Source organism: Podarcis filfolensis (genome assembly GCF_964270895.1).
Source record: "Podarcis filfolensis genome assembly, chromosome: 1".
In the NCBI taxonomy this organism is placed as follows: Eukaryota; Metazoa; Chordata; class Lepidosauria; order Squamata; family Lacertidae; genus Podarcis; species Podarcis filfolensis.
Window position 1 is genome coordinate 16,960,253 of NC_139604.1, and position 26,719 is coordinate 16,986,971.

The following is a 26,719-nucleotide window of genomic DNA, read 5'->3' on the forward strand; positions in this document are numbered from 1 at the left end:
GCCGCGGGGATCATTTTGTAGGGCGCTGTGAAACGTGTTGTTTAACCGCTAAGCGTTGCAGTGGGACTCGTGCCAACATTTGCAGCCGCTTTGGAGAGAATCGAATGACGTCAGAGTTAAGTGAAAACTCATCAGAGACAGTTACAGTTGCAAATGGCAACAAAATATCTGTGCAAGGAAAAGGAGCAGGTTCGCTTAAGTGTGTGCAAGTAGAAAAACTGTAAGAGAAGTGAGAGATGGAGTTTACTTGCCCGAATTAACAGTTTGCTGAGTGCGACAACCCTGACCAAACGTGGTTTTAATGCAAATTTGAATCACAACAAACGTGCAGTTGCCAAAGATGGTGTTTTGTACGGACAAAATTTTGAAAACAATGGATCTGTTGGGGGGCAGCTTGTGTGCTTTGCTCCGGAATCAGGATTATAGCAGACCTGCAAAAAAGGGGGCATATAATATTAATTCTTGCAGGCGGGGGTGTGGGGATCTAAGTGGATGAACTAATTGTCCTCAATCAATTATATTTCTAGGAGTTTATGGGTGGTGTGTTTTATGTTAAGTTGTGGGTGAACATATCAGACGACACAGCGATTCTTCAAACAGCTCTTGTTTATTCACAGGCCAGAACAGAACTGAACTGAAGGGTTCAGTCAGCCTGCTTATATAGAGCTCCAGTACGACGTAACTGTAACAATTTTCTAAAACTATCCAATCACTGAATGTCACTTTCGATCCCTTATTTGCATAACTATCTACAGTATCCCCCTGCTGGCCCAGGGTGAGAACTTCAGTACATAACATTTTAGCTGGCTATAAATTATAAAAAAGAAAAAGAAGAAAAGGTTTGGTGAGAGGAATGGATATGAAACCTTGTAAAGTTGACCTGAATGGTGAAATATCCCAGGTGGGGCTTGGTAGCTTGGGAAGCAGGTGTGTGATGCCTCAGCTGGAGAAGGCTCAGGTGAGGGTCAGATGCCTCATAAAGCCCAGAGGATATAACAGGAAGACCTGCATCCTGGCCAGGCCAGAGTCCCATTGTAGGACATAAAATGAGCCCTCAGTGCCCTATTGCGCAAGGTCACAATTTCACCTAAATTCCGACATCATCCGATTCACTTGAAAACGGTGCCAAACACCTGCAAATATGAGCTCTCAGAGCCTTAACTCCACTGTAAACCAGTCCAGATTCATGTGTGCAGCTGGACCCTGCAGTTTCAATCAGTTCAGCTCCATGTATTCCCCAAAGGGCAAAATTTGGCCTCTTGACGCTCAGTTCTACACGGACTGATCCTGCCTGCGGTCACAAACACAACATACCTAATGCTGAAAGCACTTTATTAATTGCATCATCCATGTGTCACATATTAATTGCAGGCAAATTAAAGAGGAGAAACAACCTCTGCACTAACAATCCCTGGAGATCTGCCTTCTAGCTTTCCGAGTGTTTAGCCTGCAAGAGTAACAGCACAATCCTACGCTTATTTACTCAGAAGCAGGTCCCACTGGGCGCAATGATACGTATTTCCAGATAAGTGAATGTAGGCTTGCTGACTTGGGGGGGGGGGGGGCGGGGGTAGAGAAGCAGCCATTTGTGGTGAGGGCAACAGCAAGTGAAATGAAGATGACTCAGTGGGGAGGAGGGCAGGGCTCCATCCCCTTTCATCTCCCAGAGGTAGCTGTATTAATCTGTTGCAGTGAAAACAAACAACAGGGTGCGGTGGTCACACGTGTTGGCATCTGTCTATCTGCGGAGACAATGAAGGAGTGTGCCATTGGGGGTGAAGTCAAGCAGTTGGAGAGTTAAAGTTCCTGCTGTGGCAGCAGAGACTGATACAGGAGAGACATATTTTGTTGCAGCCGGGGCAGATGAAGGCATCTGGTTGTGCTGCCGCAGATGCAGATTACACTATGGCGTTTCTTCTCTCTGTGCTCCTCTCAGAGGTCATTTCTCCTCGGGTCACTGCTATGGATGCATTTCCCCTTCTGTTTCCAGCGCACTGTGGCTGTATGCAAGAGATTCCCACCTGGTCGTTTGCAGACATCTTTGTAACACAAAACAAACAGGCTCTGCAGTGCAGGATTTAAATAAACATTCACATTGTTAGTACAGTGGTACCTCGGGTTAAGTACTTAATTCGTTCTGGAGGTCTGTTCTTAACCTGAAACTGTTCTTAACCTGAAGCACCACTTTAGCTAACGGAGCCTCCCACTGCCGCTGCGCCGCCGGAGCACGATTTCTGTTCTCATCCTGAAGCAAAGTTCTTAACCCAAGGTAATATTTCTGGGTTAGCGGAGTCTGTAACCTGAAGCGTATGTAACCTGAAGCATATGTAACCCGAGGTACCATTGTATTAGAAAATGTGTAGAAGATAGAGAAATAATGTGGTGTACTCATTGTTATTTTTATGTTTTTAGGTTTAATGTTATTGTATAAATATGTTATTAGTAGCTTTTTTCTTTTAGGAGGGAGCAAAGTGGGTGAAAGGAGAAACAAACCAGAAGCGGAAGTTGGGGGAAGCCCAGGTGGGGAGGGAGGAAGGGATGCATAGTAAATGTTATGAATATGAGATGTGTGTAATGAATGAAGAAGAAAAATGAATAATTTTTAAAAAAATCTCCTACAATAAGTTTGCAATTTTTTTGCAGATAAAATCACTCAGATTCGGAAAGAGGTAAGCTCCATCATGGGAGCAGGGCTGGGCCGGGCCAGGAGAGTGCTAGGGTCTTGTCTAGTCAAGTTGTGTGGGATCAATTCTAATCTGTTATCTCCGAGGATGTGGACAGGCTGCTTGGACGAGTGAAGCCGATCACCGGTCTCCTTGATTCTTGCCCATCCTGGCTCATAAAAGCAAGCCGGGAAGGGCTAGGCGATGGGCTCCGCGGGGTGGTGAATGCTTCCCTCTGTGAGGGAGCCTTCCCAGACCCACTGAAAGAGGCGGGTATCAAACCGTATCTCAAAAAAACATCTTTAGATGCGGCCAATATGGCCAACTATCGTCCAGTCTCATATCTTCCATTCTTGGGAAAGGTGACTGAGTGGGTGGTTGCTGAACAACTCCAGGGATGCGTGGAGGATGCAGACCACTTGGATTCCTTCCAATCGGGATTCAGGCCTCATCATGGGACTGAAACTGCCTTGGTTGTGCTGGTTGATGTTCTCTGGTGGGCTAGGGACAAAGGTGAAAGCTGTTTCCTAGTTCTGCTGGATATCTCAGCAGCCTTTGACACCACTGATCATTACATCCTTCTGGACCGTCTGGAGGAGCTGGGAGCACTGTTATACACTGGTTATGCTCCTTCCTCTTGGGCCATGTCCAGAAAGTGGTGTTGGAGGATGAGTTTTCAGACCCCTGGGCTCTCACTTGTGGGGTGCCTCAGGGCTCCGTCCTCTCCCCCATGCTTTTTAACATCTATATGAAGGAAGAGATCATCAGGGGGTTGGGGCTGGGTGTTCATCAGTATGTAGATGATACCCAACTCTACCTCTCTTTTAAATCAGAGCCAGTGAAAGCGGTGAATATCCTGTGTGAGTGTCTGGAGGTGGTTTGAGGAGGGATGGTGCCTAACAGATTGAGGTTGAATCCTGACAAGACAGAAGTACTGTTTTTGGGGGACAGGAGGTGGGTGGGTGTGGAGGACTCCTTAGTCCTGAATGGAGTAACTGTGCCCCTGAGGGACCAGGTGCGCAGCCTGGGAGTCATTTTGGACTCACAGCCGTCCATGGAGGTGCAGATCAATTGTGTCCAGGGCAGCTGTCTACCAGCTCCACGCTGGCTGAGACCCTACCTGCCTGCAGACTGTCTCGTCGGACTGGTACATGCTCTGGTTATCTCCTGCTTGGACTACTGCAATGCACTCTACGTGGGGCTACCTTTGAAGGTGACCCGGAAACTACAACTAATCCAGAATGCGGCCGCTAGACTGGTGACTGGGAGTGGCCGCCGAGACTATATAAAACCGGTCCTGAAAGACCTACATTCGCTCCCAGTACGTTTCCCAGCACAATTCAAAGTGTTGGTGCTGACCTTTAAAGCCTAAACGGCCTCCGCCCAGTATACCTGAAGGAGCGTCTCCACCCCCACCATTCATTCCGGACGCAAAGGTCCAGCTCCGAGGGCCTTCTAGCAGTTCCCTCACTGCGAGAAGTGAGGTTACAGGCAACCAGGCAGAGGTCTTTTAGGAGACATCTGAAGGCAGCCCTGTTTTTGATGCTTGATGTTTTATTGTGTTTTTAATATTCTGTTGGGAGCTGGGGGTATAAATAATAATAATTATTATTATTAGGCAAAAAGTTCCCTGCATTGCAAGGGGGTTGGACTAGATGATCCTGGGGGATCCCTTCCAACTCTGCATATTCTATGAGGAGACGGGCCAAAGGTCACCCAGTGAGCTGTCAGAGGGGATTCCCCCAGGGCAGTCCCGGGGAGCCACTTTCCTCCCCGTTTTCCTGCCTCCCTCTCCACCGCCTCGGGGCGCGTTTAATTTCATAGTCTTGAACTGCTTTTCCCAAACTCCCACTGCGGTGTGAGATCTCCTCCTACCGCCCTGGAGGAAGCGACTTCCTTCCCCCGCGGTAGGGAGGAGCGCCTTGATCTCCTCCGCCCCCTCCAGCCCCGGCTAGCCGATCCCCCATCGCCGGGGCGCTACCAATGCGCAATTGCGCGCACAACACAAGCGCTGGGCAAGTCGGTTCTCTGCATCCAGGCATCGGCCGCCGCGGCTCTCGGCGCTTCCCGAGGCATCGCTTTGTTCAAACAGCGGCGGGCAATGCAGCTGGGATCCGGCGCGACCCGGCAGTGGCTGCTGCCGTATTTGGTGCTCCTACCGCTGCTGTGCGCCCCAGCGGCGGTTCGGCCGGTCCGGTCCGGTGGCGCGCCGGCATTGCTCGCAGGTAAAGCGGCTGGAGGCTAACGCGCTGTTGGGCAGCGATCCTGAACTGCCTTTCTCAGCTTTGGGTCCCTAGAGGTTGATGGACTACAGCTCCCATCGTCCCTCGCCACTGGTCCTGCCAGCCAGGGATGATGGGAGTTGTAGTCCAACCAAACCTCTTGGGGACCCAAGGTTGAGAAAGGTGGTCGGATTTACCTCTGAGTAAACATGCATCCGATTCAGGGCTAGGCTGCAGTCCTAGGACCATAGGAGCCAACTCCGAGGGGGCTGAGGTCCCTTTGCCCCCCAAATATTTGTGGGGGGACCGGGGCCCCCCGAAAGTAGATGGGCCTTGCCATTCAAATGGTCAAATGGTGTGCTTGTGCTGCGTCATGTTCAAGTGGAGCAGGGCTTATCTGGACTTGGCCCCCCCTCCAATCTTGTATCCAAGTTGCCACTCCTGCCTGTGACGTTGGGGACAGGAGAAGCTGTAGTGCTCCCAGACGTTGTTGGACTAAATGGGGGTTGGACTAATTGATGACCCTAGGGATACCTTCCAACACTATGATTCTTTGGTTCTGAAGGTCCACAGGTTCCCCATACCTGCTACTGCCATTCAGTAGGAATTTATGTAATTTGTGTAAACATGGGATAGGCTCGTGTGTTTACTTTTTCTCTCTGGTTGTGCGTTCAGTACTTTGTCTTGGCAGTACTTTGCTGCCCATAAATATTCCAGTTGTGTGCAAATGCCAATCAACCCTTGGCCTGTGATCCGGTAACCAGAATATGGGAGACTAAATAGCTTCATGGTGGTGCTGTGGTCTAAACCACAGAGCCTAGGGCTTGCCAATCAGAAGGTTGGTGATTTGAATCCCCACCACGGGGTGAGCTCCCGTTGCTCGGTCCCTGCTCCTAGCAACCTAGCAGTTTGAAAGCACGTCAAAGTGCAAGTAGATAAATAGGTACCACTCCGGCGGGGAGGTAAACTGCGTTTCCGTGCGTTGCTCTGGTTCGCCAGAAGCGGCTTAGTCATGCTGGCCACATGACCCGGAAGCTGTATGCCGGCTCCCTTAGCCAATAAAGTGAGCTGAGTGCCGCAACCCCACCGTCGTCCACGACTGGGCCTAATGGTCAGGGGTCCCTTTACCCTTTACCTTTATGTACATGTTTGTGTGAGGCACCCTGTGATCTCCCATCCACACTACTGATCAGAAGCTCTGTTAACCGCAAGCCTAAAGGCTGGTATCCCCTCAAAGTCTCTCCCAAAGTTTTGTGCTGGTTTGTAACTTTGAGATTCAGTTCTGCATCATCAGGTGCTTCAAAACAATTCTCAGGGCACAATGATCTTGATCTAAGATATATGTGTCAGCTTGCATTTCTTAGTACAGAAAGTATTGATCTGATGTGTAGAGATCTTTCCTATTGTAATTAATTCAAGAGGCTTCTCTGTGTGAAAGAAGGAAGCAGAAGTTTCATGGTGTTTGAGTACAGCTGGTTTAAACTGGTTCTCTTCTTACCTTTTCTGTCAAGGTCATGCTGACTATAAAAGTAGGGCCGGAAGGAGCCTGGGTTTCACTTTCTATCTCTCTTCCTTCTGGTGTGGGGTTCTGTACATAGTTTGCTTAGTGTTAAAGTTTAGACTTACTATAAGTTATTGTAAGCTTAAGTTAAGTCTGCTGCAACTGGATTTCTTATAGACAGTTCCAATCCTGAATGTATTGGATTTGTGACCATTATGCTCATTTGTCTTCAGTAGCAGCAAAGCTCTGCTGGATGAAATACAATTGCCTCTGATCTATTGGGGGGGCGGGAATCCTGCAATGTGTTGTAAGTTTTTACTCTGCTAACTATACATTGGAATCTGCTCTGGATCAATATTGGGTAGAATCCCATGACAATATGAACTTGTGCCCGAGAAGGGTTGGCTGATGTTACGGAAGACTTAGAGCAGTGGTTCCCAAATGGTTTGGTATGGTGACCCACAAATCCCAATTTACCTCATATGCATCCATTTATTGTCATTTGAAATTACACCTTAGGTCAGGGGTCAGCAAACTTTTTCAGCAGGTCCACTGTCCCTCAGACCTTGTAGGGGGCAGGACTATATTTTGAAAAAGAAAAAGAAAAGAAAGAACAAATTCCTATGCCCCACAAATAACCCAGAGACGCATTTCAAATAAAGGCACACATTCTACTCATGTAAAAACACCAGGCAGGCCCCACAAATAACCCAGAGATGTATTTCAAATAAAAGGACACATTCTACTCATTTAAAAACACGCTGATTCCCGGACCGTCCACAGGCTGGATTGAGAAGGCAGTTGGGCCGGATCCAGTCCCCGGGCCTTAGTTTGCCTACCCATGCCTTAGGTCTTTGGCAGTTGCTGGGTTCATGCATTTTAACTGCAAGCTTGCCTGTTTTCAAGCAGCATGTGTGGCACCAAAGCAAAAAAAAATAAACATGTAATGGCCCTATTAATGTGGAATTTGTCGAAATATTTACAGTACTTCCAGAGTCATTTACACTTTAGTTTGTGCGGTGGGTGCTGCGTTTAGGGATACTTATCAGCCAAGGAGAGCAATTTAAAAAGTAACAACCCCTTCGCTAACGAAATCAGTAAGATGAGATCCAAATATTTTAATCTGTTCAACTGCTGTTTCCAGTCATGTTGCAGTACTTTCTCCTAAGTCCAGATACAGTGGTACCTCGGGTTAAGTACTTAATTCGTTCCGGAGGTCCGTTCTTAACCTGAAACTGTTCTTAACCTGAAGCACCACTTTAGCTAATGGGGCCTCCCGCTGCCGACGTGCCGTGATTTCTGTTCTCATCCTGAAGCAAAGTTCTTAACCTGAGGTATAATTTCTGGGTTAGCGGAGTCTGTAACCTGAAGCGTCTGTAACCCGAGGTACCACTGTATGCAGAAGCTGAATGTTATTCCACAGTAGCAAGAGCAATGCATCTTCTCATCTTCAGAAACACTCTCCACACACAGATCTTATGGCCCCTGGGACCTTAGGATTGTAGCCTGAATAGTGTAGCATGATTTCAAGTTACGACATGAAAAGCCAATTCCAGGTTTACTCCCAGCCTTATAGTGGGGCTGCAGGCCAGGCAGTTGCACCAATGCAATTTTTCATGGGCTGCATGCCTGCAGCCTAACACAGTAAAGCACATTCGTCTATTTTTTGCTGAGAGGGGTAAGGGGGGAGAGAAACTGGAATCATATGATTCTGGCCACCTGTTGAGGATTGGACAGGAAGACTCACAACAGCTTCTCTGTTGGAACAGTCTCAGCGGTAAGAATTTGGGGGTTTAGCAGTGGATTTTGCAGTGCCAGCATATCACACCTATTAAAAATACGCTGCCAATCAAGGTTTGTAACTGGGAAAATCGGTGTATACTGCAGATTACATATTGCAGCAGAAAAATGTTCGAGCGACTTGCATGCATCTCCAAACTTTGTGACGCCTTCTTCTTTCTCTGTCTAGAGAATAACTGTAGGCACTTGGAGACGATGGACGTCAGCCGTAGTTTAAAACCGGATTGCTACTGCTACATTCCGCATGGAAAGATACAGCTGAAAAATATTTGGTCAACTATTCAGGTACAGCCCCAGCCCATGACTCAATCATCCCAAGGGAACGTGGTGACTGTTCTTCTCCCTAAAGAATACAGTTCTCACGATGGGAGACTAATGTATTGGAAGACAACTGTCACATGTTGGCATTCGGAAATGCCAGAAGGGGTGTTGTGTAGGAGAATTTGGAAGGTGTGACGTGCTTTCCTTTCTATTGTGGGTAGGGAACTTTTGTGACATATCAACACCTTTCTTTTGAGTGGGCCTCTTTGCAAGACAAGCGCAGGAACAAATGTAAAAATCAGCGGCAGCATATGGTATAAATATTTCTCAGCAACGAGTGTCTTTCTCTAACAGCAAAACAATATATTGAGAGGAAAGGTGGCAGCAAGAATCTTAGTTTTCTATCCCAACCAAAGGGGCTGGCAGACAAAATTACTAGAATTTACAGAATTAGCAAAGATAACGGGAAGAATTAGAGATAATACAGACCAAACGTTTATTAGAGAGTGGGATATTCACAGAAAATATCTTAAAGAGCATTGTAAAAATGTGAATTCTCTGGCAGGCTTAGAAGGACGCCTGTAGAAACATAGAAAATTGTATAGAATTAATGATACGGGATAAGACTGGAGTGATAACGAAAAGTGTCTTCCATAGTTCCAGTTACAGATAGGTAGCCATGTTGGTCTGCCATAGTCAAAACAAAAAAAAATTTCCTTCCAGTAGCACCTTAAAGACCAACTAAGTTAGTTCTTGGTATGAGCTTTCGTGTGCATGCACACTTCTTCAGATACCTGTATCTGAAGAAGTGTGCATGCACACGAAAGCTCATACCAAGAACTAACTTAGTTGGTCTTTAAGGTGCTACTGGAAGGAAAAAAATTTTTTTTGTTTTAACGAAAAGTGTGTTACATAAAAGTAACCCAGGGCCCTCGATGGTGCGACTGGAAGTCATAATAGAAGTTGTGTTGTAAGAAATCCACTTACTTTTTGGAATTTGTATTACCTTTTGGTTTTTCGTTAGTTGACTATTTTTTCTTTTTTTAAAAAAAACTAATAAAGCAATAAAAAGAAGAGGAAATGCAGATGTACAGCTAAATCTGCTTTTGGGAGTCTTTGTTGCAGGTCATCGAGCAGAAATTTTGGACAATGGGATTTAGGGCGTTGTGTTTAATGGGACTTAACTTCCCAGTATGTATGTTCTGGTGCGCGTCTTAAGGCTGAAATCCCAAATACTTTCCTGGGAGTCCCATTGTACTCAATAGGACTTACCTCAGACTAGATATGTACAGGACTGCACGGCATGTAGATATCTCCACTGCAAGCCTAGGCTGATTTTGTACTCAGAATCTTGGGAATTTTAGTTTTGGTGAGGGAGATCTGCCCCGTGCCGCAGATCTAAAGTTCCCAAGCTCCTCTGGAGAGACAGAATAACTAATAAATCAGGTTGTCGGATAGATCTGTCCCTCTGGGCTCAATCAGAGTGCCTTCAACACATAGACTTTCTGAAAAGAGCGGGAATATAGCGATGTGGCTCTCCAGATATTGTTGGACTCCCAACTCCCATGAGCCTCTGGCAGGATGGCCAGCGATCAGGCATGATGGGAACCATAGACTAGCAACAAGCGAAGGGTCGCAGCCTACCTATCCCTGCTGCAAAAGGCGAAAGCTCTCCACCCCCAAGGTATTTTGATCCAAGGTTCTCTTCTTCAGCTCTGCTATTTGCGTTAAGAGAGAACGGACGAAAAGGAAGGCTTGGAAATCAAACCAGCTTATCCTGGACCCTCACAGAAGCCTTATTGGGGCATGCCGCTTGTACGTAGCTCCTACACGTGAGCAAGGAGAAAGAAGCACCTTAAGTTGCTTCCCCTCTATTTCTATTCTCCTCCTGCTCCACAACTTGGAAGCTGAAGTAGGAACCTCCACGACTTGTGGAGCAGAGACTCCATGCTTCAGATTTTCCCCTCCAACCCCAGGAGGTTGCTGGAAACAGTGGCAGGGGAGAGTGCTGTTGTGCTCAGGTCTGCTTGTGGTCATGGGGCTTCCCAGAGGTTTCTTCTTTCTTCTTTGGTGATCACTCGTAGCCGAGTAAGATTGTCTTCCATGAACACGGTTTTAACAGTGAGACCGTAAGAGACTGTGAAGGCCAGTTCTGGACCCACATGTCCTTCCACAGTGGGGACATTGGTTTCCGAGCGGAAGTTGATCATGGTGTGGATTTGCCAAGTGTGCCTTCCTCTTAGCACCTTTCTCCCTTTCGTCCTGAGTTTGAGCTTCTTCAAAGCCCACATGACACCTTTGGTAAAGGCTGTTCTCCAACTGGAGCGCTCGCAGGCCAGTGTTTCCCAGTTGTCGGTGTTTATACGACATTTTTAAAGATTTGCCTTGAGAGAGTCTTTAAACCTCTTTTGTTGACCACCAGCATTACGCTTTTCATTTTTAAGTTCAGCCATGTGGTTGGCCGCTGTGAGAACAGGATGCTGTTCTCGATAGGCCACTGGCTCTGTTTCTCTTTTATGTTCTGCTTCTCTCTTATTTTGCACCCTCCAGCTCATGGAGGGTGATGGAGACAGCAGCACAGGGGGAAATGGGGTTTAGGACATTCATCCTCATTCACTCTGCTCCTATGCAGTCAGATCTATGATTATCTATCTATCTATCTATCTATCTATCTATCTATCGACGGTGCTGACCTTTAAAGCCCTAAACAGCCTCGGTCCTGTATACCTGAAAGAGCGTCTCCACCCCCATTGTTCAGCCTGGACACGGAGATCCAGCGCCGAGGGCCTTCTGGCGGTTCCCTCATTGCGAGAAGTGAGGTTACAGGGAACCAGACAGAGGGCCTTCTCAGTAGTGGCACCCACCCTGTGGAACACCCTCCCTTCAGATGTGAAGGAAATAAGTAGCTATCCTGTTTTTAAAAGACATCTGAAGGCAGCCCTGTTCAGGGAAGTTTTTAATATTTAACGCTGCATTGTTTTTAATACTTGATTGGGAGCCGCCCAGAGTGGCTGGGGAAACTCAGCCAGATGGGCAGGGTATAAATAATAAATTATTATTATTATTATTATTATTATTATTATTATTATTATTATTGATCTACAACTCCCATCATCCCTTGTCATTTGCTGCCCTGGCAGGGAATGATGGGAGTTAGAGTACCAACAACATCTGGAAGTTCCCCATCCAGATTTTGCCTATAGCAAAAGTTCCCCAAGTTCCCCAGATTTAGCTGTACATTCCTGCTATAGGCAAAATCAAATTGGAAAAGTTATCTCAGAGTTTCCCAAACTTGGGTCTCCATCTGTGGTTGTTTTTTTTTTTTTGGACTACAACTCCCATAATCCCTGACCACTGGTCCTGCCAGCTAGGGGCGTCGGGAGTCGTAGTCCAAAAAACAGATGGAGACCCAAGTTTGGGAAACCCTGAGTTATGTGATTGTTGCTCATCCCTGCTCTGTTATTTCCTCCTGTCCTAAGCCAAGAGGAATAATTCAGGTATCTCCTTTATAGGTGAAGATAAGCAGCGCCGAAACATTTGAGGTGATGTCCATCCCAGAGGAACGGAATTGCCAAAGCTCTGAAAATCTGCTTGCCTTTTTCAAGTGCCTGTTTAACAATATTTGCCATTCGGGCGTGTCTAATGAAACCACAATATCAGCGAGCCTGTATGGAGAGAAAACCTGTTTCTGGGTGCAGCCTATGAACAAAGCACCCTTCACTGTACACACAAAACTAAACAGTGAGTCACTTTATTTAATCTGTTTGTAAAGTGCGCTTGTGTTATTGGAAGGATGCACAACAAGGAAGCGACTAGCTTAAAAATGAAGCAATGTGGACTTTCCTCCATTTTTTCCATTCTGTTCTGTTTTAGTGTTGGATCGGACACTCTTTCTGCTGTTTCTCACCGGAATCCTTCTCTTTCATTTTGCACATAATCTGAGCAGGTGAGATTCAGTTATGACTTTAACTTGCTGTTCACGAAAAAAGTGGTGATCTGTTGGCTGGAAGAAAAGCACTTGGGTTGCAGTGGAGAAGAGGCTTTGGAGACATAAACCCTTGTTAGTGGGCATAGGGAAAGGTTGAGGTCTTCTCTCCCATGCACCACTTTTGCTCTGAAAAACCAACCACTCGTCTCTCCCTGTATATATATATGATCGGGGGAGACCTGTGCCTTAAATATGTTGGCTTCTATTGCACAGAGTTTGATCCAGAGTTGCAGGAAATCTGTTTGCACAGAGCTTCCCCCTTCCGTCACACACAATTTGATCTAAGAAACATATAGTAGCCGTGGCAGTTTTTGAAACCTTTTTGCAAACAGTGTACCTGCTGGGGAGAAACAGCTAGACAGCTCATCCATTGAGGAAGAGAGAGATGAGAGACAAAAAATTAGCTAGCCTCGCTTTTTGGCTTTCCAGCCTTCCATGTTGAGCAGGGAAAGTCTGAAGGGGGAGCGTTATACCTGTTTGCTTGAACACAGGGAGAAGGCTCCGTACGATTGGGATCCTTGCATGGGATGGTTGGAAATGGAGGGGGTGGGACTGGTGGATTGGAGTCAGCCAGTCACCCCACGCCTCTAACTTATGTAAATATTTCCCGAGCGGAGCTTAGGAGGAGGAAAAAAATGGGGGTTGTGAGCTGAGACTATGCAGGGACCCAAAGAGAGAGAGAGAGATTGAGGGTGCTCCGTATGGTATATTCGGGGAAGGTCAAATAATGTGCTATGTATAGGTATCCTCACCCATAGGTCTCTAAAGTTTTAGTAAAATTGTGTTTTTGCATTTCTGTGTGTCTGAAACCACCTGTCCATCCACAAAAGTTCTAACAGCACTCCTCTGCTCTCAAAACAGGAGTATCACATTCTATTATTCTGCTGGAGTCACATTCGGTGTCCTTGCCACTCTTGTCTTTCTCCTTTTGATGCTTAAAAGATTTATTCCCAAGGTGAGTGTACCGCTGATAACATAAAACAGGCCAGATAAGTATATTGATGCTAAACTCTGCTTTTCAGTGTCAGTTTGCTTTTCATCCATTCCCGGGCTCCCAAAAGAAATGATGTTATCGACATATGATTCCTTTAAACAGCAACACGTCGCAGCTGAATTTCTGACATTATTTGTGCAATTAATTATTCTGTCCTTCCAAGAAGCTCTGAAATAATGGTTCTTTCCTTTGATCCAACCTCTTCTTGGAGGAACCGGTAGCCCTGCAGATGTTGGCGGACTTCAACTCTCATCAGCCCTGCCAAGATAGCAAGTCATAGGATCATAGAATTGTAGAGTTGGAAGGGATTGAACCTGCAACCTTGGCGTTATCAGCGCCATGCTCTAACCAACCGAGCTAATCAACAATCAGGAATGATGGAAGTTGTGGTCCTTCAACGATTGGGGGGCTTGGCTTAGTGGGCGGGTCTAAGGCAGGAGCAAGTGGTAAATGAAGCCTTTGTATAATTCTTGACATAGTTTTGTTTTTCATCATGGGACAAACGATTCTGCAAGCAATAGCCTGGTCACTCTAGCCTGGAATCCCAGTGTGTGCTTTGCCCCTGAACCCCAAATCCCTGGCTTCATCTACTCCATGGGTAGGCAAACTAAGGCCCAGGGGCCGGATCTGGCCCAATGGCCTTCTAAATCCAGCCTGCGGACGGTCCGGGAATCAGCGTGTTTTCACAGGAGTAGAATGTGTCCTTTTATTTAAAATGCATCTCTGGGTTATTTGTGGGGCCTGCCTGGTGTTTTGACAAGAGTAGAATGCGTGCTTTTATTTAAAATGCATCTCTGGGTTATTTGTGGGGCATAGGAATTCATTCATTTCCCCCCCCCCAAACAAAAATATAGTTTGGCCCCCCACAAGGTCTGAGGGACAATGGACCAGCCCCTTGCTGAGAAAGTTTGCTGACACCTGGTCTACTCCATCCTTCAACTTCCTGCGTGGAGTAGGAAATTCTCTTACAATGCCCCTTCAAAGCTTCCCACTCAGGGTGGATGCTCAGAGCAGGTTTTGTGCGTGCAGCTTCACCTCCCCCTTCATGCAACTCCCAGCAGCCCACAACCAGCATGGCCGATGGGGCAGAGATGATGGGAAGTTGCAATCCAGTAGCTTCATCCTGGTATTAGATTGGGGAAGAATATTAGCAAACTGCCAGCATATTTTACGTGTGACTTAAAGGGAAACGGCAGCAGGAAGTTTGCGTTGCGTAAGAGACCTTAGAGGAGTGTTGAGAAATTATAGGGGTGTTGAGTGGGTTTGTAAAAGAGTCTTCGTCCCTTTTCGTACTTTATAGGCTCAGCCTGGTACCTGGATGTAGTTAACACACCAGTAAGAATTAAAAGTACAGTCGTGCCTTGGAAGTCAAACAGAATCCGTTCCAGAAGTCCGTTTGACTTCCAAAACGTCCGGAAACCAAAGCGGGCTTCTGATTGGCTGCAGGAAACCCGCTTGCCCCCGATTATGTTAATGTGTTGACATGGGTGCTGACATGATTGTGACAGCTCTGTCGCACATTCACACAGCCTTTAGGAAATGTGATAAGACGTCCCTGTTCACTTGACTTCTGATTTACGAGACGGTTGTTTGAAACGTACTGTTGGACTAATGGCCTGCGTTTTGTGTCAGGTTTTTATTTTGGGTGGAGGGGAGGTTGTTGTATCTAGCAAACGGTGGGCTCTGTGCGCATGAACCTATATGTACACTAGTGGCCAAAATTGTGGAAGTATATTTCTGAGGTTTGATGGTTCATAACACCACTTTTTAGGGGGGGAGTAATACCATAAAATTATATATCAATGGAAATATAATTTAATGAAGAATGTAATGCAACAAGGTTTGTTCAATTATCTGTATTCTATCAAATGTTATAGCCAAATAACCATGAAAAGGAGTGTTTAGAGAGTCAATCAGGTGCCATCTTGTTTTGGCAATGATGGCTCATAACACCACTTTTTTGGGGGAGTAATACCATAAAATTATTTATCAATGGAAAGATAATTTAATGAAGAATTATATATCTTTCCATTGATATATAATTTTATGGTATTACTCCCAAAAAAAGTGGTGTTATGAGCCATCAAAGCTCGGAAATACACTTTCTCCAAAAGGTTTTGACAATTTTGGCCACTAGTTTATGTACAAACAAATTGCCATTTTTGTTCATCTGCCTCCCTTTTTATCTTCTCTCACCATCGTTAGGTAAGCACTTTCTGGATTTTAATGAGCGGCTGCTGGTTCTCTTCCCTCTATTTTCTTTACACGTGGAAAGAGGATTTGAAATGGCTGTGGCATCACTGCACGCACTATGTACTAGGTAAGAGAATGTATAGAAACAGAAAACTGAAAGTGAACATTAGGCTGTGTCACACAGAAGGCATTGTCATTCATAAAACAGAAGATTTCTAAAATGGCACTTTCCCCTCTAAGGTTTTAAAGTTGCAGCCACTGGCTTTGTTCACAAGTCATAGTTAATGGTTCCTTGTGAATGCAGCAATCTTGCTTATTTTGCTCCTTGCCGCAATATCTAAGAAACGTAAGAGAAGTTGTCCTGGCTTGGACGCAAGCCAGGTTTGCTGATGGGAATAAGACGGTTTGAGCATATTAGACCAATCCTGGTCCGACTGCACTGGCTACCAATTAGTTTCTGGGGCCGATTCAAAGTGCTTGTTTTGACCTATAAAGCCTTAAACGGCCCAGGACCGCAATACCTCAAGGACCATCTCTTCCCATATGAACCTACCCAGACCCTGAGATCATCTTCTGAGGCCCTTCTTCATGTGCCTCCTCCTTGAGAGGTCCAGAGGGTGGCAACACGAGGCCTTCTCTGCAGTGGCTCCCCGTCTGTGAAATGCTCTCCCCAGGGAAGTTCGCCTGGTGCCTTCATTATACACCTTTAGGCGCCAGGAAAAAGCATCGCTTTTTAACCAGGCCTTTAGTTGATCTGTTTGACATCCTATACCCTTTAAAATGTGGCTCTTTTCTGAGGGGGCGGGGTGCTATTAAGTTGTTGTTTTTATTCTGATTATATATGTTGTGATCTTTTTTGTGAACTGCCCTGAGGCCTCTGGGTATATTATTATTATTAATAATAATAGTAACAATAACAAGAAGTTCAGCACCAGCTTTTCACAATGGCCAAACAGAGATCTATGGGAAGCCTATAAGCAGGACATGAGCACAACTGTACAATGGTACCTCGGGTTACATATGCTTCAGGTTAGACTCCACTAACCCAGAAATAGTACCTCGGGTTAAGAACTTTGCTTCAGGATGAGAACAGAAATCGTGCTCTGGCGGCGCGGTGGCAGCAGGAGGCCCCATTAGCTAAAGTGGTGCTTCAGGTTAAGAACAGTTTCAGGTTAAGAACAGACCTCCGGAATGAATTAAGTACTTAACCCGAGGTACCACTGTTCTCTCCTCTAGCTTAGCACTACATCTAAACTGCGGGTCATGGCTTTGTTTCACCCCAAACCACGACCTGTAACCAAAGTTTGCACTTGTCTTACTGATTGCGGTTTGTTTGGATGTAACCCTAAGCCAGCGATTGTGGTTTGTTTGTCCCTGGCAATAGCAGGAAAGAGCAAAGGGGGTGAGACCAATAGAGTCACAGTAAACCATTGCCCACGGTTTACCGTGACGAGCAGGGTGCCTGATAAACAATGGCCATTGTTGTGGGACCTTGCAATTAGGCTGAAATCCTGTGCACACTTACATTGGGGGTAAGCTCCGCTGAAGGCAGTAGGGACTTGCTTCCAGTAAATAGGGAAGGTATCGGGCTTCGTAATTGAGCTCACTTCAGTTTCTTTTTAAAGTTTTGTCCAAATGAGATTCTAAAATTTTCCCTTAGGGTTTTTTTTTTGAAATGAATGTGCACCTCAGCTTTTTTATCCACATAAAGAGGTTACACCAGAAACCGAATGTGTGAACTTGCCCACAAGGGTCTCTTTATTCCACGAGGTGGAAAGCAGACTTTGCAAATACAGTGGTACCTCAAGTTACATACGCTGCAGGTTACATACGTGTCAGGGAACTGGAGACAGAGAAGGGGGAGGGAATGGGAACTTACCGGGAGAAGGTTCCTTTAATAAGCAGCTCTTCGTCTTCGGATGAGAGAGAAGATGAAGGGGGATCAGAGGGGAGTGACTCTGAGAGGGAGGAGGTACTTCCTGGACCAAGCACCTCTCATCAGAGAGGAAGAAGGGGAGCTGGGCTTAGACATTGGTTATGCTGGCCCAAAAGCGGAAAGAAGCCAGTCAGGACAACTAACCGACCATGATGAAGTTGCACTTTTGAACTGCTTGTATATAGCTTCAAAGAGGCAATAAATCTTGTAAATATGGTTGGATTCCCGGACTCTTATCTTCATTAAACACTCACAACTCACTGCCTGACAATACGCTTCAGGTTACAGTCTCCGCTAACCCAGAAATAGTGCTTCAGGTTAAGAACTTGGCTTCAGGATGAGAACAGAAATCGTGCTCTGGCGGCAGCGGGAGGCCCCATTAGCTAAAGTGGTGCTTCAGGTTGAGAACAGTTTCAGGTTAAGAACGGACCCTCAGAACGAATTAAGTACTTAACCCGAGGTACCACTGTAAATTTATCAGCTTGCCTGCCTTTCGTACGGTCATGTGCGACATTGCAGCACCATGGAAGCTCCCTTGCAGTTGAAGTCATTTCGCCTGGTCTCCTAGAACTGATTCTTACCACAAATAATAGGGCAAGGGGCAATTTACTAGCTTGAAATAAGCTAAGATAGTAGAGTTCCTTCCTTGTTGATCTTTGTATGGTTTTGTTGTTTGCTTTTCTAGGGTATTGCCTGATAGTCGGATCCATCAGTTTCGGTTTTTGTCACAAGCATGGGCCGCTCAAGAGTGAACAAAGTATGAACCTTCTGATGTGGACGCTACAATTTATAGGCTTGGTTTTCATTTATGCTGGCATTTCCGTTCCAGTGGTTGCCTATGCAGTCATTGTCACCATGCTGTGTTCAAAAATCCTGCGTTATCCTCTTAGAGTATTCGGCTACATTGGCAGGTTAGTATCCTTTTGGGCTGTTAAACCACTGGATGAACAACCCGCTTTAATGGACATGTTTCCTCCCACCGTGTATGGAATGCAGGATCTGCCCACATGTATTGGCTTGGATCACGTCACTTAAGAAATATTATTTTTATTGGCTCTGGAGAAAGCATGTGTTGGAAGGGACTTGGGTGGGAGTTGGCCATCCTCTAATACAGGCCTCCATCTGTTATATTCTATGTATACCTTGGCAGTACGCTTCTCTTGTCGATAATACACAAGATTGCACAAACAGTGCATTCTAAAATAAAGCACAAGCTCACCTTTTCCAGCACATCTTCCCTTTGATGGCATCCCTGTTAAGTGCAGCTGCTTTCACGACTCGCAAAAAGGGGCTGTTTGTTTTCCACTCTGCCTTTTAAAGAAGGTGCCCAGCAAAGGATATTGTGAGTTGTTTAAAGGCAGGTGCTGTTTTAGCACACATATAAAAATAGGAATATTGGGCATGAGCCAGTGAATAAGCTCCCTTCACAGAAGGACCTTGGCTTCCACAATGGGGCTTTCCCTCAACCTCTCTGGCCCCTGTGCCTTCCCCAAATTGGCTCCAGAGAGGGGAATAATAATAATAATGATAATAATGATAATAATATAAATTTTATTTATACCCCGCCCTCCCCAGCTAAGACCGGGCTCAGGCTAACAACCAATAATAAAAACAAGTTGATTGAAATACAACTTTAAAAACAAGATTAAAATACAACATTAAAACAATTAAAACATTAAAGAACATTAAAGAAGAGGACTTACCCCATTCAGATAGAACAGCCAACGTAGCACCATGTTGAATTCCTCCCCAAAAGTCAAGCAGTATTTTAATTAATTTTAATTAGATTAAAATATAATTGAAAAGTTAATCGGTGTTTTAATTTGCAAATGCAGGGCTAAGGAGAAGGGGAAGCTTGGGAGTTTTTTGCCTCGTAGTATTTGTTATTTGAAAACATTCCTTCCCTCCCTGTTCCCTAGTGTTCTATATATGGTCTGCAGCCTGGTGGGGAGAGCACAGTCTTGTTTAGGATTAATTACAGTGGTACCTCTGGTTACGTACTTAATTCGTTCTGGAGGTCCGTTCTTAACCTGAAACTGTTCTTAACCTGAAGCACCACTTTAGCTAATGGGTCCTCCCGCTGCCGCCACACCGCCGGAGCACGATTTCTGTTCTCATCCTGAAGCAAAGTTCTTAACCCAAGGTACTATTTCTGGGTTAGCAGAGTCTGTAACCTGAAGAGTCTGTAACCTGAAGTGTATGTAACCTGAGATACCACTGTACAGTGCAGCTACAAACAAGTTCTGATTCCCCCTTGTCACACACTTTTTTTGTATTTCAAATCCACAGAGCAGCATTCGATCCACCAGCTGTGGCCTTTTGTTTTCTCCTTTTCAGAAAAGCCAGCCGGCTCTTCACATCAGGAAAGTTGGAGGTTCATTACCTGACTGAAGAAGAGTATCGGGAACAGGGTGAACAGGAGACCCTCAAGGCCTTGGAGGACCTACGAACCTTCTGCCGTCGCCCCGATTTCCCCTCGTGGGTAGCAGTGGTGAAGCTGCAGTCACCGCAAAGGTAGGAACTTTCTTCTTCTTTAGGCCAATCAAAATTTCACAGAATAGCATGCCAGCTTTTGAGTTCCACAGAACTCTTTATCAGAGTTCCACAGAACTCTTCATCAAAGCAGCAGGGGAGGTGTAAGTGTGGATCTTAGCTGATGGCAGTGCCACAGGACTGCAGCTGGTGAGAGTCTTGAGGCAGAATTTATTCACAAAGTAGCTTTCTATTTTTTAAAATATATATATATAATTTTTATTAACAGGCCAATCAAATCACATTAATTCCAAATCACATTAAATCCAAATTATACAGCCAGATTTTTAAAATTTTTGTTGGGGGTACCCATACTTCAAGTTCCAAAAGGGGACAAAACATCACTCTTGCTGCTGCCTTGATCAAACAGTTCTATCCAGTTCTGTCCAGATAGTCTTTTTGTTATTTTCTTCATCTTCTTGTTGTTATCATATATTCCTTTCTTTGTGATATCTGATAATCTTCACAAGCGGGTGAAAAACAAACACTCCTGTGTGGGTTTTATACTCTCCAAAAATCATATCCCATACAGGACAGACGCCATTTCCACACCTCCGTTAAAAACATTCCCACTGTCTGTCCGTTGATTCACAGGCTTACGAATATATATCTCAGAGGGCTCTGCCAGGTTAAGATAACGTCCCGATAACCATACATTCACATTCCAATGACCCTGGTCCTCCTCCCTCTCGTCCACCTTAGGCAAGCCTGTCTTCACGAAACTCCATTTTTAACTGCGTCATAAAAGTTTCCTTTCATTCCCCGGTATTTCCACCAGTCCTCTCTTCAATCAATAATCCACTCCCACACAGTTCTTAGTCTCCTGCTTGTGATTAATAATAGCAACGATTCTTCTCTCTGTCTGGAGGGGAGGGTTATTGGTATTCACTGAAGGCAAAAAAAGAAAAGTTTTTTCCTCCCCTCCCTTTCCGTTTCACTCCAACATACCAATCTCTTGATGTTGGTTCTTCACTTGATTTATTTTCACGCCCGTCGCTCCGCTCGCAGAGATCCCATTAATCAGCAGTCTTTACTCCCGATCTTCACTTGATGTATGTGCATTAGCTTCTTTCCAATTATATATTTCCAATTAAATATTTCGAGCTAATGCGAACCAGTGCGCTGATTGGAGACAGCGTCAGGAAGAGCCGACTTCACTCGAGGGCTTCGTGCCAAGTGTCCACACACCCTTGTTTCAAATCCGGGGGTGCATTATGGACACCGCTGGCAAGGCAGTCCCCCCCATCCCCTTGGGGGGGCAAGGAAGGCTGCATACTTCCCATAGCAGCCTCTTAATTACCTCGTGTGGATCAGAGAGATGTTATTGTCGGCCATCTTCCAATGCGCCCCCTGGTGGTAGCTTTCTAAAGGAAAAGGGTGGCTTTCCCCCAAAGCGAGTCTGTATGAGAAGGAAGTTAAGGAAGCATTCGTTTGCTTTAGGCCAGGGGTGCGGGGAAGCTGTGGCCCTTTGGATGTTGTTGGACTACAATTCCCATCATCCCTATTGGCCATAGGGCTGGGGCTGATGGAAGATGGAGTCCAACAGCATCTGGGGGCAAGGACACTGGTTCCCCATCCCTGGTGTAGGCTGAATCTAGGAGCCGTTTACTAAGCTGAGTTGTTGAGTTTTAATCAAGTTATAAACTGCCCTTCTGCAACAGGATTATTATTATTTGGGGGGGGGGGGTGTTGGGAGAAAGTTTTATTAACTTTTCTCATTGCAATAAAAAACAAACTAATAATGCACACAAAAAAGCAAAAGAATAAAAGAACAGAGAAAAGGTCGTAGAGACAGGTAAGTACAGAATCCTCTCTCACAGATATATCTTTTGTCCCATACAGACAAGGGTGTGTCCTTCCAGCTCATAACTTTCATCTCTCAGCCTCTCACCCATTTAGGGAAATTTTTAATGCTTGCTTTTTTATCGTGTTTTTAATATTCTGTTGGGAGCTGCCCAGAGTGGCTGGGGAAACCTAGCCAGATGGGCAGGGTGTAATTTATTTATTTTATTATTATTATTATTATTATTATTACAGTGGTACCTCTGGATGTGAACGGGATACGTTCCAGAGCCCTGTTCATATCCTGAAGTGAACGCAACCCACATCTGCGTGGGTCGCGATTTGCCCCTTCCACGCATGATGTCATTTTGAGCATCTGCGCATGTGCAAGTGGTGAAACCAGGAAGTAACGTGCTCCGTTACTTCCAGGTCGCCGCGGAGCGTAACCTGAAAACACTCAACCTGAAGCACATATAACCCGAGGTATGATTGTATTATTATTACAGTGGTACCTCGGGTTACATACGCTTCAGGTTACATACGCTTCAGGTTACAGACTCCGCTAACCCAGAAATAGTACCTTGAGTTAAGAACTTTGCCTCAGGATGAGAACAGAAATCGCGCCGCGACAGCAGGAGGCCCCATTAGCTAAAGTGGTGCTTCAGGTTAAGAACAGTTTCAGGTTAAGAACGGACCTCCGGAACGAATTAAGTACGTAACCAGAGGTACCACTGTATTATTATCACTACTACTACTGAGAGACTTCCCCTTTGCTGCCTCTCACACAGGGACATCACCTTCACCCGCGTGCAATTCTTACCCAAATTCAGTAAGATAAAATAATTAAGAAATATAATAGTAAAATACTTAGAGAGGAGAAAATAAGAATGGTAACAAAACAGAAAGAGATGGAAAGAAGGTTGAGAGCAACTTCCTACCATCCATCTGTTAGTTATGCCAGCAAGTATTCCTCATCATAGTCCAGGTATCATGTATAACTGGCGACCAGTGCTAGCTTATGCTTGCTTTGCCCATTTCCCCCCCACTTGAAATGCAAAGACACAAACGTGTCTTGAAAGATGTGGGAGATATTGCCGGTGCTAAGAACGCAGTGGGTGTGGTGGACAAGAGTTTCTGAGCGGCACTTTTATATATAGCGCTTTATGACTTAGCTGTCGACCGTCCCTTATTTGGTGGGAAACTCCCTTATCCCAGCGCTGTGTCCCGCTGCTGTCCCTTTTTGATGATGTCCCTTAAATTTCCCAGGTTTCAAAGGAAGCAGCTCCTCTCCCTCCCTCCCTGCCGGCCAGGGAGGAGGGAAGCTCCAACTGTGTTGCTTGGCTGCCCGGCCCGCCCCCCTCCGGCCTCCTCTCACCAGCCTCGGCCCCCAGGAGCCCCTCCCCGCCGGGACTGAGGAACCTTGAGAGGAGAGCGAGGGCAACCCTAGAGAAAGCAGTTCAGAGAGAGGAGGAGGAGGCGGAGGCACGGGCAGGTGTTCCAAGGGCTAACCATAGAGGGGGAAAGCGGAGGAAGGACCGCAAGCGCTTCTCCCATAGATTTGTAGTGGTAGACTAGCATAGATGGTCTGATCTGCGGGTTTACTTCGAGAACTATTTCCACCACCACCCCACCTTCCGGCCTGCCTGATGGAACTGAGAGCTGCAGATGGAGCACGAGAGAAAAGATACAGAACTGCAGCAGCATCTTCGTGGCTTGGACTTCGTTTTGCGCGAAAAGTGGTTGCTGCTTGTAGTTATTTAATTGCAGTGTTTCATCGGCTGGTGTCTTCAGCAGCAACCTCTGGAAACGAAGGGCTAAAAACCGCCGCTGCTCTCCCAAATTATCTGGTCCCTTTTAACTTTAACTTTCATCTCCAGGCTTGACTACTGTAATTCGCTCTACGCGGGGCTGCCCTTGAAGCTGTCCCAGAAACTGCAGCGGGTGCAGAATGCTGCAGCGAGGCTCCTCACGGGGTCTCTGCCATGGGAGCATATTCACCCAGTGCTTTTCAAGCTGCACTGGCTCCCGGTAGAGTACAGGGTCAGATTTAAGGTGCTGCTTTCGACCTTTAAAGCACTTCACGGCCTAGGACCCTCGTACCTACGGGACCGCCTCTCCTGGTATGCCCCATGGAGAGCCTCAAGGTCCATAAATAGCAACACCCTAGTGGTCCCGGGCCCTAAGGAAGTTAGATTGGCTTCAACCAGAGCCAGGGCCTTTTCAACTCTGGTGGAACGCTCTGCCTCATGAGACCAGGGCCCTGCAGGATCTGATTTCTTTCCGTAGGGCCTGTAAGACAGAGTTGTTCCGCCTGGCCTTTGGCTTGGAGCCAATTTGATTCCCTCCCTCTCTTTCTTTTTTCCTGTCCTTCTCCTCCTGCGATGAGGCTACATTTTAATATTTTAATGTTGTATTTTAATTTTGTTTTTAAGTTGTAATCATTCAACTTGTTTTTATTATTGCTTGTAAGCCGCTCTGAGCCCGGCCTTGGCTGGGGAGGGCGGGGTATAAATAAAAATTATTATTATTATTATTATTATTATTATTTCAGCTGGTTGACTAAAATCCCTTATTTTGGCTGCTGGTCCCTTATTTTCAAATCTGTAAGTTGACAGCTATGCTTTATGATCTCTCCTGCCCCACTCCTAGATTTGCAAAATTTGTCCTGGGGCTTCCACACGTGTCGCCTGAGGAAGTGGCCGCCCACGACGAGCAGTACGGCTTGGGAGGGGCCGCCTTAGAAGAGCAACTTTTTAATCCAGAGGCCGAGGCGGAGCCAGACCGCCAAACGGAGCCCTGCGAGGTGGAGGAAGACCTCAAGGAAGAGGAACAAAAGCAAAACTTTTTCAGTAAAGATGTTCTCTGAGTCACACTGTCTGGAGGTAGCGAGGGAAACGCACCGCAGTTTTGCAAGTGAGTGAGAATTCGCAGAACGGACCTTGGAAGGTTCTGCTTTCTGAACTGCACTGCAGGGGGCAGCCAAGATTTTCCGAAGGAGTCTCTTCTGCCGCTTCAGGTCTCTTTTTGCAACCTTTTAAGGTTGCAGAGATTTATCGGAGAACACGCGTGCTCCCCAAAGGTACTGGCTTTAACCAGAAGTTTGACAAGGCTTTTGTTTTTTATTCCGAATCAGAGGCTTGCAGGAAAATCTCCTCTCTGCCGATTATAAAAAAAAAAGAGGACCACTTTTATATGGTTTGTTTGCCCGATTGTCAAAAGACTCAACTTCTGGGGTGCTGAGCTCAGAAAACGAGCAAGAGTTTAAAGCCTAATAAAAAACTATTTTTTATTATTTTCGAAAGGCGAGGATGAACCAAAGTTGTCAGTCTTTGGTTTTAACATGGTGCTGATGTTTAAGAGGGAGTTGTAGCTCTGCTGCAATTATCCTCTTCCCTATTTACATATCCTGGTTTGGAATAAGTATGTATCCTGTGGTAGAGGGAGGGCAGAATTTCCACTACCGCATGGTGTGTGTGGAAGTCCACAGCATCTTACGGGCCCCACATCCATTCAACTGTGGGCACAAGGCTTGCCTCCCCAACTTTCTACTGAATATCTGGATGTCTAGGGCAGCTGTGGGCAGGCCAGCAAGTGGGGTCTTGTTCTTCCTTCCAAACATACACCGTGGGGACTCTTAGGGACGCAGTCCCTACCAGAGAAGAATGGCAAACCAAGCCGACGGACTATGCTGAAATAGCAAAGTTGACCAGAAAACTCAGGAACCAAGAGGACAAGAATTTTATAATAAAGAATGGGGGAAATTCACAACTTATTTAAGAGACCACGGTAAGCAGATGGAAACATTGGCAGGGTTTTGGTTTCACTTGTAGTGTAACAATTGTCATGGAAAATATGGAATGATGTGATAGTTAGAGTCTGGAGAAGATGCAGTTTTAAACGATTAAAAGGGGACTCCAGGGAAGGGGTGAAGTTCTGAGATTCAGAGGAATCTATATGGATCTGTAATTGATTTTTAAATTTTTTTGGTAATTTTGTATTGTAAAAAGCAAATAAAAACAATTTATAGAAAAAACATACACTGTGGCGTAGAAGTGCACAGCTTGGTCTCTGGTTTATCACAAGTGGTGTTGAATGTTTTATTTTAAATAAAACAAGCCTGTCTGTATATCACATGCAGGGTGTGTTTTAAATTCTCTTAATGTACTTTTAATCTTTTGATGGAAGCCGCCCAGTGGCTGGGGAAACCCAGCCAGATAGGCGGGATAAAAATAATAATAAATTATTATTATATTATTATAATTATTATGTGATTGTATGGAACTAATGGAACACTCTGCAAAGGAGCATTTGATATGGGTTAGGAGAGATTCTTGTAGGGGTGGGGTGTGCGATCTTGAGAGCTTTTGGTGGTGTGTATTCAATATACTGCATGCTGAGCCGATCCCTTTATTTTCCCTTTCTCGGGTGGATAATCCGGTTCAAAGTCTTTATCTTTCTACCTCACAAGGATTATTTGCAAAGCTAAAAAAACGAAGGGAAAGATATAGTTAAGTACATCCTGAAATCTCGGGAGCCTGGGGAGGGGGAGAGGAGAGAGATATCACAACCAAGATTCAAATCAGTACGAATGGCTACGCTGCTCACACAAGACAGCTTTTAAAGCTGAGCTCGACCGCCCAAGGGGACTTCGAAAGGCAGGGGCTGCTCAGGCACAACATTGTCTTAAAAGTAGAGGAAGCAGAAGCATGAGCTGGAAGACTCCCAACGCTGTCGCCAGGAGGGGAGCCTTGCAAAGCACATCTGTAGCAACAGCCGAGGATGCAGAGCAGTGAGATTTTGAATGGGCAAGGAAGCAAAGATGATATTCTGCCTGCTCCCTGTAGGGC

General features: G+C 45.7%; 1 protein-coding gene across 3 annotated transcripts; it reads left to right on the forward strand.

Annotated features, from left to right (window-relative positions):
• Window positions 1-4,468: 4,468 nt before the first annotated feature.
• Window positions 4,469-26,000, forward strand: NEMP2 (nuclear envelope integral membrane protein 2). 3 transcript variants are annotated; one of them, XR_014552196.1, is made up of 9 exons: window positions 4,469-4,888; window positions 8,356-8,471; window positions 11,960-12,188; window positions 12,321-12,393; window positions 13,297-13,390; window positions 15,635-15,749; window positions 18,244-18,469; window positions 19,896-20,275; window positions 21,451-23,478. XR_014552196.1 is itself a non-coding variant. In XM_083631422.1 (9 exons), the coding sequence occupies exons 1-9, from the start codon at window positions 4,765-4,767 to the stop codon at window positions 24,736-24,738; spliced, it is 1,371 nt and encodes a 456-aa protein (XP_083487548.1). In that variant the 5' UTR covers window positions 4,475-4,764; the 3' UTR covers window positions 24,739-26,000. The 3 variants fall into 3 exon arrangements, 2 of the variants coding, with proteins under 2 accessions (XP_083487548.1, XP_083487549.1); XM_083631422.1 differs by lacking the exon at window positions 21,451-23,478 and adding an exon at window positions 24,522-26,000 and having other exon boundaries at window positions 4,475-4,888; window positions 19,896-20,072; XM_083631423.1 differs by lacking the exons at window positions 8,356-8,471; window positions 21,451-23,478 and adding an exon at window positions 24,522-26,000 and having other exon boundaries at window positions 4,482-4,888; window positions 19,896-20,072.
• Window positions 26,001-26,719: the final 719 nt, after the last annotated feature.

Coding starts and splice junctions, on each gene's coding strand:
- NEMP2 (XM_083631422.1), top strand. CDS start 4,765: ATGCAGCTGGGATCCGGCGCGACCCGGCAGTGGCTGCTGCCGTATTTG. Junction 12,394..13,296: donor TTTGCACATAATCTGAGCAG/GTGAGATTCAGT, acceptor CTCTCAAAACAG/GAGTATCACATTCTATTATT. Junction 15,750..18,243: donor CTGCACGCACTATGTACTAG/GTAAGAGAATGT, acceptor TTGCTTTTCTAG/GGTATTGCCTGATAGTCGGA.